The sequence below is a fragment of the Haematobia irritans genome, chromosome 5, assembly GCF_050003625.1.
Source record: "Haematobia irritans isolate KBUSLIRL chromosome 5, ASM5000362v1, whole genome shotgun sequence".
NCBI lineage: Eukaryota > Metazoa > Arthropoda > Insecta > Diptera > Muscidae > Haematobia > Haematobia irritans.
Genome location: NC_134401.1, coordinates 132,175,938 through 132,196,498, shown reverse-complemented (window position 1 = coordinate 132,196,498; position 20,561 = coordinate 132,175,938). Strand labels below are relative to the sequence as shown.

Here is a 20,561-nt window from a genome sequence, read left to right as displayed (position 1 = left end):
ACTATTAACCACCACCTATGAGTTTTGTTTATACCTTCAAATCCTGGGGTCTCTTAAATGCTTTCTCGCAAACAGTGCATTTATATTTACGCACCATTTCATGATTGAATTGAATGTGCTTCTTAAGGGCAGTGGCGGTAGTCGATACAAAACCACAGATATGACATCGATGTTCGACATCGTTATTGCTGTGTATGTTTCGAAGATGTTTATAAATGGACGATGCACTGGAATACCATTTGCCACAGTACACGCATTGTTGTGGAACCCTTTCGGGTTTAGGCTCATTGAAATGTTCATGACGATTGTGCAATTTTAATCGGCTTAGATCGGGGAATGTTTTGCCGCATTGATCGCAAACGAAAAGTTTCTCCGGATCATGTAATTTAAGATGTCTAGTCAGACGTTCAGATGTTGGGAATCTAAAAGAGAACATTAATATATAGGTATTGTTGTAGTTCAGAAATAAGCATGATTTTAGAATTGTTACAAACTTGCTTTTTATTGTAAGGTGTGAATGGAAGAAATTCGAAAGTTTGCAGTTGTGGAGAAACAATGAGAATTTGCCCATTTTTGTTTGGATTTCGGATTTTTGGAAATTTGCAAAATCGTCCCTTTTTTTCAATTCCGAAATTTTGAATGCACGGAAATGATTAAGAAATTCAACACATCTCTATCGTACACTGATAAAATGCATACCTATATCCTAAAACTGGAACTTTATTTTAACAAATTTGATTTCAAGACAAATATGCAAAACTTTTAAGAAACATTCCGTATTTAAATAAATATTTTAGATAATTATTGATGAAAAACCTGAAGTTATTTGAAATATCTCTTTTTCATCATGGAATAACCGAAGATTTCCCTATACATTATCGTATTAATCTAAGTTTTGACTTGATTTTAATTATATAACAAATTTCGATTTTTAATTCATATTTACCTTTTACTGCAGAATTTAAAAAATTATTAAGGCAATGAAAGTTATTTTCTTAGTCGATCGATATCCGCTTTTAATATAAACTAATTCTTTTTTTCTGTAAGTCGGAGTAGCCCCGATAACTCACTCCTTAGGTGTAACCCCATGCAAATCGATCTCTCCCGTATGCACAGAAAAATGTCAAAAAAACTTTTAATTTAACTGAATTTGAAAACATATCAGTGTTGCCAGTTCAAACTTTCCACGTTTAGGGGGATTTTAGGGGTAACATTTATTTGGGGGATTTTTGGGGATAAAAAAATATCAGACCTATAAAGTGGAGCAATTCACAACCAAATTCGGATCAATTCCGGCATACATTTTGAGAAAAAAGTCAACCCAAATTCCTAAATGCAAGCAAATACGAGGGCGGTTCGGAAACTTCTTAGCCTATCAATGAAAGAGTAAGTTTTTCAAAAATATTTTTATTTTTCAATATAATCTCCTGAAACTTTAATACACTTAGTCCAACGCTTTTCTAGCAATTCTATCCCTTGATTAAAATAGTTTTCCTCAAGGTCTTCAAAATAGTGGTTTACAACTGTAATTGCATCTTCATTTGAGGTAAAACGCTTGCCACTCTTATGCGCTGGTGCGTTGTCTTGATGAAAAATTATTTTGTTGTGTTGTAAGCCACGACGTTTGTCTCGAATTTGTACATTTAATTGATCCAAAAAGGTTGAAGTCCCAAAAAACCGTTGCCATAACCTTACCAGCCGATTGAATTGTTTTTGCCTTCTTTGGGGCATTTCCTCCAGCTTCAGGCCATTGTTTGAATTGCTCTTTTGTCTCTGGAGTATAGTGGTGGATCCATGTCTCATCAACAGTTATGAAACCACGCTTAAAATCAATTTTATTTCGTTTAAAACGATCCAAACAAGCTTGAGAAATGCTCGTTCTTACGCGTTTTCGATCGACTGTTAACAAATGCGGCACCCATCTTGCAGAAAGCTTTTTTATCTGTAGTTCTTCATGCAAACTTAAATGGACTCGATCATTTGAGATGGCCATGATATTAGCAATGTCACGCACTTTTATTCGTCGATCATTTAATACCATATCATGCGCTTTGGCTACAATTTCTGTTGTTGTTGCTGTTTTTTGGACGTCCACTACGTGGTTCATCTTCAATGCTTGTACGACCACGTTTAAATTCAGCAACCCAATTTTTTACTGTTGCATATGAAGGAGCACTTTCACCTAACACATTCACCATATCATTATGAATTTCTTGTCCCGATAAACCTTTTTTATGTAAAAATTTAATGACAGCACGCATTTCTAATTTTTCCATTGTAAAAAAATTGCGGATGCGTTTTTTTTTTTAACACCTGTTTCTATATGAAGGAGTTGCCAGATCGAAACAACATTTAACATGTGTTCATAACAGAGATGTAAGTTTCCACAACACTTAACTTTTTTCTGTTTATACCGCGTTTTTTGTGCTAGGCTAAAAAGTTTCCGAACTGCCCTCGTATGCAATAGTATTATCTTTGTTATATTTGTCAAACGCTTCTTTCGAAAGGGAATTTTTAATATTTGACACCATTAAAAACAAATGAAGAAGTCGCATTTGAACTTAGCAGCTGAAAGCATCCTTAGAGTTATTGGTCTCAATCAAAAATCAACTGGCAACAGTGAAATAAAAAAAAAACGATTTATGATAGTCTGAAATGATTTTCTTTACTATAGGGAAGTTAGGTTAGGTATAGTGGCAGCCCGTCATGTCCGCGGTTTTTTTTTTTTTTTTGGCCGAAGCCGATGTTCTAAAAAAAAAAAAGCAACAACCGGCTGAAGTCGATTTTTTTCCTGGAATTTGTAATTAAAAAAATTTTGTGTGTTTTGGTTAAATATATTTTATTCAGCAAAGGCAATAAAACTACAACAAAAAGTAATTCAACCCATGTTGATATAATGTTTTAGACCTAACGGACTTTTTTGTATTCAAAACTCAACAGTTTGATATTGTAATGAAAAACAAGGAGTTTTTATAACTTTTTACGTTTTATTTCTACTGGGTGTTTTGACTGAGACAAATTCAACATTGGGACAATTCGACATGAAATAAATTATGCAGGGGAGAGGGGATCCCCACTCCCCTGGTTTCAGCACAATGTGGAACACAGAAAAATAATTTACGATTTTTTTTCAATAAAAGTATTAATTGAGTTTTAAAAAATATTCAATTAAAAATTTAATTGATTCAACAAATTTTTTAATTGATCAATCACAAAAATTAATAGTATCAATTAATTTTTTAATAGACTTCCAATTATTTTTTTATTGATACTATCATTTCTGTGATTGAAAACATTTCAATAAAAAAATTAATTGGATCAATTTCGTGATTGAATCAGAAAAACAAGTTTTGTGTGAACCCACAACTGAAAAACTTTTTGATGTTCGGTCGAAACTGCATTGAACTCATGACCTTTTCCTATGCAAGGCGGATATGCTAACCATTTCACCACAGTGCTTGTAACGACAAAATTATCAAAAAGTCGAAAAATTTCCATTTGAAATTTGGAACGTCCAAACAAAGTCCAAGACCACTTTTTTGGAGCCATCGTGGTGCAATGGTTAGCATGTCCGCCATGCATACACAAGGTCGTGGGTTCGATTCCTGCTTCGACCGAACACCAAAAAGTTTTTCAGCGGTGGATTATCCCACCTCAGTAATGCTGGTGACATTTCTGAGGGTTTCAAAGCTTCTCTAAGTGGTTTCACTGCAATGTGGAACGCTGTTCGGACTCGGCTATAAAAAGGAGGTCCCTTGTCATTGAGCTTAACATAGAATCGGAGAAGAGAGAAGTTCACCAATGTGGTATCACAATGGACTGAATAGTCTAAGTGAGCCTGATACATCGGGCTGCCACCTAACCTAACCTAAGACCACTTTTTAAAATTGCCCAATTCAACGTTTTTGACCAGGAAATCTACTTTTAACGAAAAATTGTAATGACTATATTTTCCATTGATATTCCTGGAAATGGTCTCTCTTATCAATGAGTCCTGTCCGAGATTACATTTGTTATGTTTGACCGAAACCAAAGATGCGATTAATTTGATCCATGATAATTTTAAAAACTTTAGAATAACTAAACCAGTAAGGAAAGTCTAAAGTCGGGCGGGGCCGACTATATTATACCCTGCACCACTTTGTAGATCTAAATTTTCGATACCATATCACATCCGTCAAATGTGTTGAGGGCTATATATAAAGGTTTGTCCCAAATACATACATTTAAATATCACTCGATCTGGAAGAATTTGATAGACTTCTACAAAATCTATAGACTCAAACTTTAAGTCGGCTAATGCACTAGGGTGGAACACAATGTTAGTAAAAAAATATGGGAAACGTTTAAATCTGAAGCACTTTTAAGGAAAGTTCGAAAAAGTTTATTTATGATTTATCGCTCGATATATATGTATTAGAAGTTTAGGAAAATTAGAGTCATTTTTACAACTTTTCGACTAAGCAGTGGCGATTTTACAAGGAAAATGTTGGTATTTTGACCATTTTTGTCGAAATCAGAAAAACATATATATGGGAGCTATATCTAAATCTGAACCGATTTCAACCAAATTTGGCACGCATAGCTACAATGCTAATTCTACTCCCTGTGCAAAATTTCAACTAAATCGGAGTTAAAAATTGGCCTCTGTGGTCATATGAGTGTAAATCGGGCGAAAGCTTTATATGGGAGATATATCCAAATCTGAACCGATTTCAAGCAAATTTGCATAGTTACAACGCTAATTCTACTCCCTATGCAAAATTTCAACTAAATCGGAGCAAAAAATTGGCCTCTGTGGGCAAATGAGTGTAAATCGGGCGAAAGCTATATATGGGAGCTATATCTAAATCTGAACCGATTTTGCTGATATTTTGCAAGTTTTTCGAGACTCATAAAATATTCGGATGTACGGAATTTGAGGAAGATCGGTTGATATACACGCCAATTATGACCAGATCGGTGAAAAATATATATGGCAGCTATATCTAAATCTGAACCGATTTTTTCCAAAATCAATAGGGATCGTCTTTGAGCCGAAACAGGACCCTATACCAAATTTTAGGACAATCGGACTAAAACTGCGAGCTGTACTTTGCACACAAAAATACATCAACAGACAGACAGACGGACAGACAGACAGACGGACATCGCTAAATCGACTCAGAATTTAATTCTAAGCCGATCCGTATATTAAAAGGCGTTACATACAAATGCACAAACTTATTATACCCTGTACCACAGTAGTGGTGAAGGGTATAAAAATATAAGGGTCCATATCCATCGTACACTGAAAACAATATTTACGTGATATTAAAGATTACCTTACTTCAATATTAGGATGCGCTATTTACAAACTATTATATTAGGACAGAAATTTTGAAAATTTGCGTCCCTTCGTTAAAGTTGCATATCTTTAAGTTAAGGCAAATTTTCATTAAAGTAAAGAAACACATTTTTGATTTAAAGATATCGTCCTTAAATTAACTGAAATATTTAATCTTTAGATTCAAATATAGGCTAAGACTTATTTTGAAGATTTAGCATCTTTGTTTGAAAGTTTTTATTGGAATTAAGAAAATATTTTTTACTTCGAAATATCCGTCATAATTTGGATTTTTAAACTGACATTTGTTTGTACGTGAATAGCTTTATACACATATCCCGGAAAAATAAAATGAAAATTCGATAAATCGAGATCTGTATCCTACTTTTAATTTTATAGATCCTAGATTTAAAGCCAGATAGGTCGCAAAAAATGTGATTATTTTAAAGAACCCGCATCTTTGGCTCGGAACCAATACCAAAATCTTTAAAGGAAGGTCAAGATCTTTGGATCCAAGTAAACTTTTTTTAGTGTAGACTTTGCAATCATAAAAGGTAAGTTTGATTTGATGAAGGATAATAGTAGGATAAACTCTTTGATATGGTGTTAATATTTGTGGGAAATTTTAGAGAGAGAGAAAAATATTGTCGTGAGGTCAAAGATTTCATGTCTTTAAAATACGAATACAAATTTTGCTTAGCATAGAAGACGCATTTCTCTAAAATAAAGTTATTTTCCTTGTCCAAAAGTCTATAAACTTTTCAATGAAGTCGTATTGTCCTTATAATTAAGTGATTTGACTTAAAAATGGGTATCTTAACATGAAAGAAAAAATTTATAGGCTAAGGTCAACTTGACTTTAATAATTCAGAAAAATTCTTTAAATTTAATGAAATTGTCTTTAAATTTGTTGTCTTTTTGCATCTTGACTACAAAGCAAAAAATCGTTCAAATATAGGACATGTTTTTCAAAACTTTATTTTAAAGAAGTTTTTTACTTCAAACATAGCATAATTTCTACTGGAAGTCGAGTCCTAATTTGGAAAATAAAGTTGCCGTTAACTCGTTTTTAAAGGACTTTGATAGCATATGAAGAAAAAAAGCTGAGAAAGCGAAAAATTAAAATTTGCTTCCTAGAAGCAAGTACACAAAACCTAAATTTAAAAGAGAATTGTGTCTTAAAAGTATCCTTACTTGTATTCTCCGCTTCTTTGGCTCGGAATCAATACCAATTTTTTTAAAGTAAAGACAAAATCTTTGGAACCGAGTATGCTTTTTTTCAGTGTAGCAAAAAATACTCCAGCAGTAAGAGTTTAGTTGCGCTTTTTGGTATACAATAAAATAGGCAGTGCATCCACACTGCCTGAATCGGTGGCAATAACGTAAACGAGTAATCAAACTAGTTTAATCATTCGTTTACGTTATTGCAACCAATTCATGCAGTATAGAGGCATGAAAGGTAGTGCTGTTTTCCTTCACGCCAATAATGCTATACTCAAGATTATATATCACTTCTGAGCAATATTTCTATTAAAATGAGCAATTATATCAGCGCTATGTAGAAGCTGCTCTAAATCGGGACATCGCCCAAAAAAAATCACGCTGATTCGGTGCTCCTGCTGATATAGTGCTCCATTTTTTGCTGGGTAATTATCATAAACGATCTTTTCTGACTTCAGAGAGGAAGAAGCATATTGTTAATCAGCCTTTTACTCAAATCACAATAAAATCCTGTACACAAAAAAACACGTATCATTGGGAGAAAAAACAAAATTCGCATTTTTGTTTGTTTGTTTGTTTTTAATGTACCATTTTTAATCTCAATATTGAAAATAACATATACATAAATTATCAAAAAAAAAAGTGTCACATATACTAAATTATACATTAAAAATGTTAAATCTAATTCTGTTGTATTTCCTCAATTTTTATCATTAAATCCTTTTTCGATCGTTCTTTGTGGAAACGTCTAATGTGATGATAATAATTGGAATTCGATTTAAATGTGGCCAAACACTCGGCACATTTATACAATGATTCTCCCGTATGAGTGGCAATATGTTCCTTTAATAAAAGACAAAAGAGGAGATACGACTTGATCAGTTAATAAGTTCGACGAAAGATTAACAACCATTCGTCCACTTACCCTCAAATCCAATGGTCTCTTAAAGGCCTTATCACATAAGGAACATTTATGTTTTCGTTCACGTTCATGCCGGAATACCTCATGCACTCGCAAACCCTTGGCCGTTGTGGACAGATGATTACAAATTTTACAACGATGTTCACCGCCCGGATCTTCATGGATATTTTTCATATGGGCCTTAACGCCCTTGATGCCACGCAGCCATTTGAAGCATATGGTACACTGTTGTGGTTCTTTGTCGGTGCGAATCTTATCCGTGTGATAATACTGAATGTGTTTTTTAAGCGTATATTTCGTTTTGAATTTATTACCACATATATCACATATAGAATCGTAACCTTCACTGTGTGTTAACATATGTGAATCAAGTTTTCGTTGTATGGGGAATCTAGAAGTAGTAGATAATAAAAATTGAGGGGGGTGTATTGATCAACCAGAGCATATTCGTGCACTTGATCATATTATGATCACGCCAATAAATTAGGAAGAAAACACAGTGAAGTAGTACGCTTCCCTATCTTGAGTGGAGTAGAAAATTGAAATATACTTCATGGAAGTAATAGAATAACTGGAAGAGATATCTATATTCAGAAAAAGTTTAAGAGAGAGTATTTATTAGATTTTCAGTATTATCCTATAGTAGAATATGACATTGTTTTGAACACCGAGTAGGAGGAGCAATCATTTGGTATAATTAGAGCCGAAGTGCACAAGGATTGGCAAGGACATGAATGCAGTGAATGCAGTACTCATGATTTTATCGATTTTTTACAAAAAATAAATCATTGAAATTATATTTTTAAGTATAGTAAATACAATGTTAGTAAACAAAAATCATAAGTCCCCAAAAAAAATTAATGGAAAATGCTAATATTAGCAAATGCGGATATATTTACGACATATACATTTCATATGTTCTGGGTTGATATTTTCCACTGTCTTATGGAACTAATAAGTTCATTGCGCTAAAAAATTGTATTCAGATATCTTTCATTGTCAACTTTTCGATATCCTAAAATAAGGACTCATCAAATTTCCATGTTCTTAAACAACCGACATTTAATGGTCTTCAAATTTGACCAATCGTCTCTTAAATCTCAAATTATAAAAAACATTCGAATAGTAACTTTTTCATTAACGCCACACAATAAGTAAAGCTAACAAGAAATCGAGGTTTTGTATACTTTACAACAGAAGAAGATTCTTATTTTTTTTTATATATTTACGAAAAAATAAAATCAAGAAAACTGAAGCCTCGTAAAAGTTTCGAATTTAGCGTTTGACTTTGATTCGAATTGACCTGAATTTGTAAATATGAAATTGTGAATTCTTAACGCTTTGTGCCACATTTTTATTTTTCTATGACACCAAATAAATAGTAGCTTTGGGAGGATATTCACTGCAGATATGAAGGCTTGCCAGCAAAAAAATTTGGAAGTTCTTCTAAAGGCACAACTTTAAAAGCACTTCCAAAAATGTCCTCCCTTCTTTATTTTGGATGCACAGGAAGTTCTTTTAATTCAATTTTTTATAACTCGCTTTTTTCATATTTTTAATGGAACATTTGGTTTCAAATAGGTTAAAATTAGATAAAGAATTAATAAAATGGTAAAAATTATTTAAATTTTTTTGAAAAAAAAAATGCCAAATCCATTCTAGCACGCACCAGTAAGGAAAGTCTAAAGTCGGGCGGGGCCGACTATATTATACCCTGCACCACTTTGTAGATCTAAATTTTCGATACCATATCACATCCGCCAAATGTGTTGGGTGCTATATATAAAAGTTTGTCCCAAATACATACATTTAAATATCATTCGATTTGGACAGAATTTGATAGACTTTTACAAAATCTATTGACTCAAAATTTATGTCGGCTAATGCACTAGGGTGGAACACAGTGTTAGTAAAAAACAAGTAAGGAAAGTCTAAAGTCGGGCGGGGCCGACTATATTATACCCTGCACCACTTTGTAGATATAAATTTTCGATAGCATATCGCAATCATCACATGTGTTGGGGGCTATATATAAAGGTTTGTCCCAAATACATACATTTAAATATCACTAGATTTGGACAGAATTTGATAGACTTTTACAAAATCCATAGACTCAAAATTTAAGTTGGCTAATGCACTAGGGTGGAACGCAATTTTAGTAAAAAAATATGAGAAACATTTAAATCTGAAGCAATTTTAAGGAAACCTCGCAAAAGTTTATTCATGATTTATCGCTCGATATATATGTATTAGAAGTTTAGGAAAATTGGAGTCATTTTTACAACTTTTCGTCTAAGCAGTGGCGATATAACAAGGAAAATGTTGGTATTTTGACCATTTTTGTCGAAATCAGAAAAACATATATATGGGAGCTATATCTAAATCTGAATCGATTTCAACCAAATTTGGCACGCATAGCTACAATGCTAAATCTACTCCCTGTGCAAAATTTCAACCAAATTTGGCCAAAACTCTGGCTTTAGGACCATATTAGTCCATATCGGGCGAAAGATATATATGGGAGCTATATCTAAATCTGAACCGATCTCAATCAAATTTTGCACACTTGACTATACTACTAGTTGTACTCCTAGTGCAAAATTTCAACCAAATTCGGCCAAAAATCTGGCTTCTGGGGCCATATAAGTCCATATCGGGCGAAAAATATATATGGGAGCTATATCTAAATCTGAACCGATTTCAATCAAATTTTACACACTTGACTATAAGACTAAGTGTTATGTTTGTACAAAATTTCAAGCAAATCGGTATAAAACTCTGGCTGTTGGGTCCATATTAGTGTATATCGGGCGAAAGATATATATGGGAGCTATATCTAAATCTGAACCGATTTCTTCCAAAATCAATAGGGTTCTATTCTGACCCAAATTAGGAACATGTGCCAAATTTGAAGGCGTTTGGACTTAAATTACAGACAGACGGACGGACGGACGGACAAGGTTATATGGACTCAGGGACTCACCCTGAGAATTATTGCCAAAAACACCATGTGTCTATCTCGTCTCCTTCTGGGTGTTACAAACATATGCACTAACTTATAATAGCCTGTTCCACAGTGTGGCGCAGGGTATAATTAATTGATACAATTTACATTTTAATCGAAATAACAAATAAAGTCAATTAAGAAAATTATTGAACTTTTTTTAAATCTTTAATTAAAATATTAATTATCCCAATTAACATTTTATTTAAATAAAACAATATATTTCCAATTAAACATTTAATTGAAAATTTTATTCTGAAAAAATTAGGTTGTATAATAATCAAACGAAAAATCCAACTATAATTATAACCGGAAAATTCATAAAAAAAAGTATAAACTCTTGCAAAAATTACAAGAAAACTTATGGAAAAATAATTATAAATAAATAATTGATATCCTCAATTAAAAACTTTATTGAATTTATCGACTAAAATCAATTAAGTTTTTAATTAAAACAATTAACCCATTCCCTGTCATTGTACTCGCTTGAGTACAGAAAATTGGCAACGTTTAAACTCGCAGAACTTTGTTTATAAATGAAATTAGGCAACGTTTCTTTTTGGTTTTTATGTTTTTATGTTTTTTCATATTTTTTATCTGAAGTTAAGCGTAAATATAGAAATGAATTTCATTTTTTTTTTATTTTAAATGGTCTTGGCGTGTAATGGGTTAAAAATTAATTGAAAGTGCTGGAAGAATTCAACAAATTTTTTAAATCATGATTGATTGATACTGATCATTTACGTAATTGAAGAAATTTCAATTAAAAAATTAATTGATGATTGAATCAGAAAAAGTGTTGTGGGTAGTTTTGATCTCATCCATGGAATATAACAGAAAATAATATCACGAATCAAAAACTACCAAATTATCTTAGAGGTAATTTCTTCAATACCGGTAAGTTCTTACTATTAAATAAAATATTGATATTCCTGTGGGGAAGGATATTCCTCGCAGGTCATGCTCATGAAAAAGTAAACCAGATTGCCATTTAACCCTGAAAAGTCATCCTTATTTTTTGTACACTAACGTCATCCTTGGTCATTTTGACTACGGCATATTTCAAGACGCTATAATTTGCATCGTGAGCAAACATGAGAACCAAAATTGAGTTTATTTCCTTATTCAATTTGTTTTTAATTAGTATAAGACAAAAATTCATAAATTGGTTGTATTGGTATAACTTAAATTTATCATTTCCCAATCAACCAAAATGCATTTTAAATGAAATTACGCGTCGTCATTTTGACGAAGGATGACTGTCCAGGGTTAATATTAAATATTTACCAATTTATGTGGTAATTAGGGCATTTGCTTCGATTCAATGATAAAAAAGTAACTTTGTACGCTACCGCCTTAGTAAACAGAAAATCACAAACCCAGCAGTAATCAAGGTTCTATCACTTTCTAAATTTTTATAAATTATTTATTTTCTTCTTTTAACGTCTAATACATTTGCATATAAAACTCAAAATTAACAATTTTTGGTTTTGCTATTTTTACCTACAACTACTACCAATCAGTTTCTATAGCCTCCTCAACTTGAAAACTTAAATTCGAATTAGTTTCAAGAGAAGAAGCTTCTTTTGATGTAACTGGATCATAATTGGTTTCAACACTTTTACTATTAGCCACTAAGCCACTTCCAGATTTGGCTTTTTCAATTATATTTGGTGGTTTCTTTTGTTGTTTAACAGCATCGTATTCAGCTTTGTGTGAACGTTGTAAATGTTTATACATATTAGCACTTGAGGCAAATGTCAAAGGACAATTGGGACAGGTGTATAATGGTTGACCCGTATGAGTAGATATATGTTCCTATCATCACATATCCAAAAATAAAAGAAATTTAGATATTTAGTACATGTTTTTTTTTTTGTTCATAGAGGGGAGGATAAATATTCAACTCACTCTCAAATCTTGACTACGCTTAAAAGCCTTCTCACACATGGTACATTTGAATTTCCTTTCACGCACATGATTAAAATTGATGTGTCTCTTTAACGCTCGATATGTGGTAGAAACTTTTTGGCATATATGACAACGATGTTCCACATTCTCATTCGAGTGCATATTTTTATTATGGGCCTTAAGACCGTCTGGGTTACGATACCATGTATTGCAAATGAGACATTGCAATGGTTCAAGTTGAACAATGGGATGTTCTTTCTCAATATGCTTACTGAGATTATATTTGGTTTGAAATGTTTTGCCACATTTATCGCAAACTTGTCGTTTTATGGGATTATGGATGTTCATGTGAAGTCGTAATTTTGTCATTAGAGGAAATCTAAAAGAATACAAAGCAACAACAAAAGGATACCAGTGAAAATGAGCAAGAAGGAAAATATTAACAACACAATGGGTTCTTTTTACGCTTCTTACCCTAAGTGGCTTTAAGACTCTTATGCTCATATTCAAAACAATTTATAGACAGTTTATCGAATGAATTTAGATGCTAAAAATCAGTTAGTTATTAAATTTGTATAGCACAAGTACAGTAAAAATATTCTTTAAGATAGAAATACAAATATGTTTGACTTGTCTATCTAACGTAAGGGAAAATTCAAATTTCTGTACCATAAATGGAAGTGTCCGTCAATATTTTCAATATGGTAAAAAATATATTCTCTTACAGAGAAGAAAATCGACTATAGTCCAATGTTTAGAAAATGTAATAAAAGGCAGACAGTATTATCTCTGACAATTTTCCTAAAAGTGGCACATTTTCTTATAAGGAAAAAAGAAATACTTTCAGTTTTTCTTGCGTTAAACCTAACCCCACTTTTCCGTCATTTCATCACAGAGAGAAATTTGTAATTAAAAGCCCACGTAGTGGGAAACTTGCTTGGCAATTCACCCGAAATTCGTGTGTACTATTTGCATACTTTTAGGCGCATTTGGATCATAATATGGTAGAATTGATTTATTTTTTCAGAGAAGAAAAAACAATATTCCAAATATCATTCTGTTTGAACAATTCCATCAAATTCATACAGCATTACCCGACATATTTTAAAACATCGACAATGATTGTCATTCGTAATTAAAAAATGGGACATGTATTAAAAACAAAATGGAACTTAATGGATGAAGTTTTCTTATGAATTTGGTTTGGATTTAACTAAAAAGGCTAGTAGGCTCTTTCCACGTATACAAAGCGAAATTCTTGTAATTCAGATGGAAAATCTTGCATACTTTCAGGAGCATACATGTAGTTCTGCATATGGTAATAAAAAATAAATAAAATTTATTATTTTCCATATATAAGGACTGGAAAAATGTATAACATCCCAAAAATTCAATATTGAATCGACTTTTCGAGCAAACGACTTTTCATGACCTCCAAAATTTACTAATTGTCATTGGTCATAATCGGTTGATTAGTGTTACAAGATTGTAGTTAAATAAAACTATATAATCAATTTACCTATTCAAAGCATGTAAAATAATTTTAAATTAAGCAGTTTGCCCATGTTCGTATGATGTAGGGTTTTTTTCCCGGGAACGGGATTCCGGGAATTCCCGGGAATTTGCTATTTTTTCGTTCCCGCTTTTTTTACAATATTTTATATATAATAGATGGTTTTATAAGGCAAATGACAGTTGAAATCTAGTTAAAGTGGTCTTTGGAAATATAATGTGAATGACTATGGTACCAAGTAGTAGTAGCTGACTTGTGGGACATACATAGTCGTAGGTTCTAGCCCAAATTCTAACGGCCTCCCAATTGTTAAAAAGAAGGCTGCTCTTCCTAATTTATGATTGTCATATATATGTAAACCGGCATTCCGATAGACTGGTAGACTAAGTAAACCTTTATAAAGGTAAAATGTCCCGTAACCCACGTTTCCAATTGCATAATTTCATAATTATTGCAAGGATGTTTTAATGAAATATGAAAATTCTAACCTTTATTAAGATAGTTATTTTAATTTCAAGCTTATACCTCATACACATTAGGATGGAAATCTATTAAAAATTGATTTTAAATCCCCTTATTTATAAGGCAAATGACTGTTAAAATCTAGTTAAAGTGGATTTTGGAAGTGTAATGTGAATGAGGTATTAGGCGATAGTGTTTCCCTTTTGGGAATATTGACCGAATATGTGCATATAGTGACCCCGTTTTACGATGGTGAAATCGAAATAAGTTTCTTTCATTTCCAAACAGTTATTTAATGTTCAAAAAATCCCTCTATACTAATAGTGTGTTTCCGAAAACTATACCCAAAGAGACTGTCTTAACCATTGTAAAAAAATTGTGTATTACAAAATATTTCGTATTTTAGTATGATTTATGGCCGATGTAAGAGATCAACAGAATATATTTTGTTAGTTGTCCAGATAGCGCCTTATAACCATAGCTTTAGGCGATTTCTAATTTATTCAAATATGTAAATGTATGCTACATCAAAGCATGTTTCCCTTTGACCGGGATCCCGGGAAATTTGAAAAAAAAATCCCGCTTTCCCGGGAATGGAAAAAGTCCAGGAAAAAGAAAATCCTGGTATAATGTGAACCCGTCATCGCAAAGCCGATTAACCGACGCTAAAGATTTTTCACATCTTTAGCGTCGATTTTCAAGATAGTTTAAATTTAATTTAAAAGATTCTAATATTCATATCAATCAATAAATCTTAAATTTGTCGTTCAATATAGATTTATTTATCACATTACGATGTATACCAATAATAAGCCTTCCATGATCATTTGGTTTCGATTTGATTGCATTCAAACGACTTCCTTTTTTTTATGTGGTAAAAATAAAAATTAAGAAGAATTACTTCAACTGTTTTATTTTAATAAATTTTTAATATTAAAAATTTGAATTGAAATTGTATTAAATTGATGTAAAAGTTGAGTTAAACGTGAAAAACGTCAAAAATGTTTAGTGCCGTGTTTATGGTAGTAGCTGAGGAGAGGCGTATCAACGTAACAAGGTCTAAAGGATAGAAAGGAGAAAGCTACGCGATGCCATTAACCCACTTGAGTTGTCTGAAACGTTGTAAATACATACTGGTACATGAAGAGGTTGTTACTTAGTTCATGGGATTTATAGGGTTCAAGTGGTAGCCCGATTTGATTCGGACTCACTTAGACCATTCAGTCCATTGTGATACAATATTATAGGGTAAATAATCCAGCCTTCAAATACCTGTTGGATGTATTAGCAGCCCACATTGCACCTCAATGCATTTTGGTTACAACTCCCTTGATTTTTTTGGGGGAATTATTCCCAAAAAATGTCATCGTTTTTCCCTTTTTATTGTCATTTATAATACCAATTTTTCCCCAAGGGAAAATTTTCCCATATTCGAAGTTGGTTTAGAATAAGGGAAAAGGGAATAAAGAAAAACTCCCCAGGGAGATTTTGTTTAATGGAACAGGGAAGAGGGAAAAAATTCCCAGGGAGTTGTTATTGAGAATTGGACTAATTATGAATTTTAATTTTAACTGATGAAAGTCCTAAAAAAATCAGGAAGAGTTATATGCTATAACTTAAACAGTATGGTTTTGTTAAAAAATACGCTAAAATAAAGTAAAGCATTCGAATTTAATTATACATTGTAAAAGTTTCGGCATCGGCCGAATTTTGCATTTTTGGCGGAACATCAACTTCCGGCTTCTGTCAAAAAAATCCGCTTCGTTGGAGCTCTAAATTATACGATCTTGATATTCTACTCATTATATTTGCCGAAATTAATTCACTAGCATAAGTCATGGTTAAAGTTGAGTTATGTCCGTGATGGATGCATAAAAAAGTACTCAATTAAAAAAAATTGTAAACTTTTAATCGATAATACCAAGAGTTTTATAAAAACTGCTATACTTAAAAAATAATAAATTAAAAAACTTGATATCCACCCTCTCGATTTTTTTTGTGATTTGTGTGACACAGCAGATTGCTGATAAATTCGACAAAAAAAAAATCGAATTCAGAACCCCCAAGTATTAACATTCGTGAAAATTGTGCAAATGAAATCGTATTGGATATCCGAACGTGGGTGTTTACCTTGTTTTGGTAACAAGAACACTATATTATTTTATGCTTTCGTTTCGATCGGAGAAATCCCTCTCTTCAATATAAAATTTGCACACAAAAAAAATAGTTTGTGGAAGCTTTCCATTTTTTGTTTATTAAATATTTGTATATATAAATATATAGACTTGTATCTCGCTTTATTTGTTCTTTTCTTGAAGCTATTGTTACTGTTGCTGATGGTAATCATAACCCTCAAATTTAATAGGCAATAATGGAGGATTCAAAAACGGATTCCTTGGAATAGTAGTTGGTGGTGGTGATTGTGAATGAGATGAATGTGCTGCTAGTGACATTGAATGCGATTGCGATTGTGACATAGAATGCGATTGCGAATGTGACGATAATATCAAAGGTGGTGGGGGTGGTTCATATTGTGGCTGCGGGGGAACATATTTTTTAGGTTCTGCACTCATCATACGCCTTTTTGTTCGTAAAGTATTGGGCATAGATTTTGCAGCTTGTATAATATTGGGAGGCATAGCCTGTGATTTGCATGCAGCATACTCAGCTTTATGTAAACGCTGACGATGCTTATACATATTGGCGCTCGATGAAAATGTCATAGGACAACTGGGACAAGTGTATAAAGCTTCGCCTGTATGCACCGATATGTGTTCCTAGACGGAAATACAAAACAATACGAATTTTTTGAAAATTGTACCAAATAAAATATTTTCAATAGCTTTCTTAAAATAACTTACTTTTAAATCCTGTCGCCGTTTAAATGCCTTCTCACACATAGTACATTTGAATTTCTTCTCACATATGTGATTCAAGTAAATATGACGTTTTAAAGCCCTATGCGTAGTCGATGTTTTATTACAGATATGACAACGATGTTCCGTATCATCATTGACATGCATATTTTTATTATGGGTCTTTAGGCCATCCATATTACGATACCAGGTATTGCATATCAAACATTGTTGGGGTTCTGGTTTAACATCGGAATGTTCGGCCTCTTCATGTTTACGCATATTATACATGCTCTTAAATGATTTGCCACATTTATCGCAGATATGAATTTTAGTTGGATCATGAGTATTCATGTGTTCCTTTACCTTTGTTAAGGATGGGAATCTAAAATAGAAGAAATGATGTTTGAAAACGTGTTACAAATATTTTGTAATTTCAAATTTCTCTTACCCTAAGTGGCTGTGTTTATTCTGTGGCTCAATTTCACTTAAATAATTTAATTAGTTGATTTTGATTTTATTAATGCGAAATGGAAAGTAATTTATTTTCACAAAAAAAGCTCTGTAGAGCGACCGACGGTAGTGATAAGAATTAAAAAAAAAATGTGTATAAATAAGCGATTTACTTAAAAGTTGATCGTTTCTCTATATAAAATCAAATGCTTTCGTTATTAAAATCGCCGATTTTTTTTAAATAATTAAAAATATTTGTTAAGCATTAAAGAAAACACATGAATAAAAGAACACAATACTATTAGACATTACCAAGTGATCAATGTCTATGATAGGGAAAATCTTAATTTTTACGATATCGATCGAACTCCCACAACATACCACAGTCTATAGGTGTGGCAAAGGAAAAAACCAAAAGTTCCAACTCAAAATTAACGATGGGTTTTATCAATAGGTATAATAATTGGAAGCAGTCAATTTGAATAAATTTGACTACATATTGACTTTACTTTTCCACAAAAAAAACTATCATTAGAGGGTTTGTAAAAAATCTGATCATTATGTAAAACAATACGCACAATGACATCCAAAATTCCGCAATTGCTCAATTGCAAATGGCAAGTCGCTGAAGTGTTGGACTTGAAAAATATATATTTTTGTTCGATGGCAAGTTCGTTCGAAGGATTATAAATTAATTGTATCATTATGTCTAAAAACTAGCTTCTTAATGGTTTGTAAAAAAAACTCAAGTCACTGTGGACTATATTTTTACTTTTCCATTGCACCAAAAAACACCAGCAACGGGCGATTAATTACATAATAAAACTGTTCATTGCAGTCATGATTTCTTGTTCGTTCATGAGGATTGAGATGATTGCCAACGTCGAACCCTGGTCATATGGTAGCATACGTTTCCTCTCAAACTGAACGGATTATTTAAATCTGCCTGTCAAAAATCTTAATGTCCCACAGGTCTGATATAGAACTTCAATTTGTTACCAATGCTAGTTCGAAACACAAATCACAAATAATAAATGCAAGAGATGTATGGTGAGTAACACATTTTACAGTGAAAATTACTGCTTACTAAACCCACTCTCAGGAATCAAAGTAATTCTAACAATCAGAGCCTAATATAAATATTTTTTGGTTATAATAATAAATTAATGTTTTTTTTAAGGTCGAGGTCTTTTTTAAATATGTTTTGGTTAAAATAAAAAATTAATGTGTTTTTTTAAGGTAGAGGTCTTTTTTTAAATATTTTTATTTTATTTTCCCCAATATTACGCGATTACCATATGGAATCGCTCCTTCTTATTGTTTAGTTACACACAAAAAAGTTTTTTTCTGATTCAATCACGAAATTAATTGATCCAATTAATTTTTTAATTGAAATGTCTACAATCACAGATCATCTCTGTATCAATTAAAATATTAATTGATAATTAATTAAAACTAAAAAATTAATTGTTACTATTAATTTGCGTGATTGATTTTTGTTTCAATTAAAAAATTTGTTGAATCAATTAAATTTTTAATTGAATATTTTTTAAAACTCCATTAAGATTTTAATTGGAAAAATTTTCGTGAAATTTTTTCTGTGTAGGCATCGAATTTAAAAATAATAAAAAAAATATTGCGAAATAAGTTTTTCTAAGGCAGTATTTTATAATTGTATAGAAAGAATAGGTTATTTACAAGTGTAAATTTTAAACCATAAAATCACATTTTGTAATTAAAAAGTTCTTTTGTGTGTGATAATTTGTAAAAATAAATAAATTGAAAACGTAACATTTGCAATCGTGGAAAAAGTAGGCACTAAAGCCAATTACGGTTCCGAGAATGTTGCCAACAATTGTCAAAATTTTTTCTTACATTGGCGTTCCATAAAATTACATCTGAAATGTTTAATAGCTAATGTAGAACACTAAATTGGAAAAATATTTTTTTTTATAAACACTTTTAGAATAACCTACTAAACCTTATACAGTCAATGTATTAAAAAAGATATTTCCCGTGCTCTTTTAAAATCAAACCTAATTTTGTTGCAAAAACATTGGAGGAAAATTTATTACAAAAGAGCGTGAGGGCTAACTGATACAAAATCACATTTAATCTATAGCAGTTTGTGGTAAAAGTTATTACCAGTTTTATTAGTATGAGGATTCTATTGTTCGCATGAAATAAAGTAAAGTAACGCTAGTCTTATAAAAATAAACATAATACCTTTTTTCTTTGTATATTACGAAACTATTTAGGAAATATATATGTAATGGCAATATTTGAACATGATGACAAGAAGACATATTCACATTTCAATTGTTTACGAAATAAAAATACATTTACAAATAATAAAAAAAAAAATACTCGAAAATGATACAACCAATGCTCCGCGTGTTCATACAAATGTATTTGAAAATATTGAAATATTCTCAACAAAGAGAATTTACTCAATTTTCGTTGGAAAATGCGAACCAACCAAAAAGTGAGGAGGTATTATATGATTTGATGCAAATGGAGGTGTTAATGACGGTGGTGGTGGAACCATCGTTGATGGGTTAGTTGATGAAGTCTCCTGATTGCTTGGTTTGGGGGGATCTACTGTCATACGTCGCTTAGTACGTATTGTATTGGGCATTGATTTGGCTTGCTTAATAATATTAAGGGCCAACGGTTGTTGTTTGTGGGCTGCATATTCAGCTTTATGCAAACGCTGACGATGTTTATACATATTTGCGCTGGAGGAAAATGTCATGGGACAATTGGGACAAGTATACAATGCTTCTCCGGTATGTACGGAAATATGTTCCTGAAAATAAACACACACACACACGCACAACATTTCTTTATTAGTCTTGACACTTTTGATAAATCGCTTTTGCTGTTTGCATCAA

General features: G+C 32.0%; 1 protein-coding gene across 20 annotated transcripts in view; it reads right to left on the bottom strand.

The window, feature by feature from the left end:
- LOC142238735 (uncharacterized) overlaps nt 1–20,561 on the bottom strand; it is a 109,874-nt gene that overhangs the window by 72,848 nt on the left and 16,465 nt on the right. The window contains exons 3-4 of one of the 20 annotated variants that reach the window (XM_075310460.1): nt 7,473–7,860; nt 7,106–7,390 (exon numbers count right to left, since the gene is read on the bottom strand). The exons of 15 other annotated variants lie outside the window; for them this stretch is intronic. In XM_075310460.1, coding sequence (XP_075166575.1) covers nt 7,229–7,390; nt 7,473–7,860 — 550 coding nt within the window. In that variant the 3' untranslated portion in view covers nt 7,106–7,228. Of the gene's footprint in view, nt 1–34; nt 423–7,105; nt 7,391–7,472; nt 7,861–11,877; nt 12,292–12,384; nt 12,764–16,583; nt 17,137–17,220; nt 17,600–19,777; nt 20,477–20,561 lie in introns of those variants that run through there. 4 more of the 20 variants (XM_075310446.1, XM_075310443.1, XM_075310451.1 and 1 more) reach the window with 4 other exon arrangements.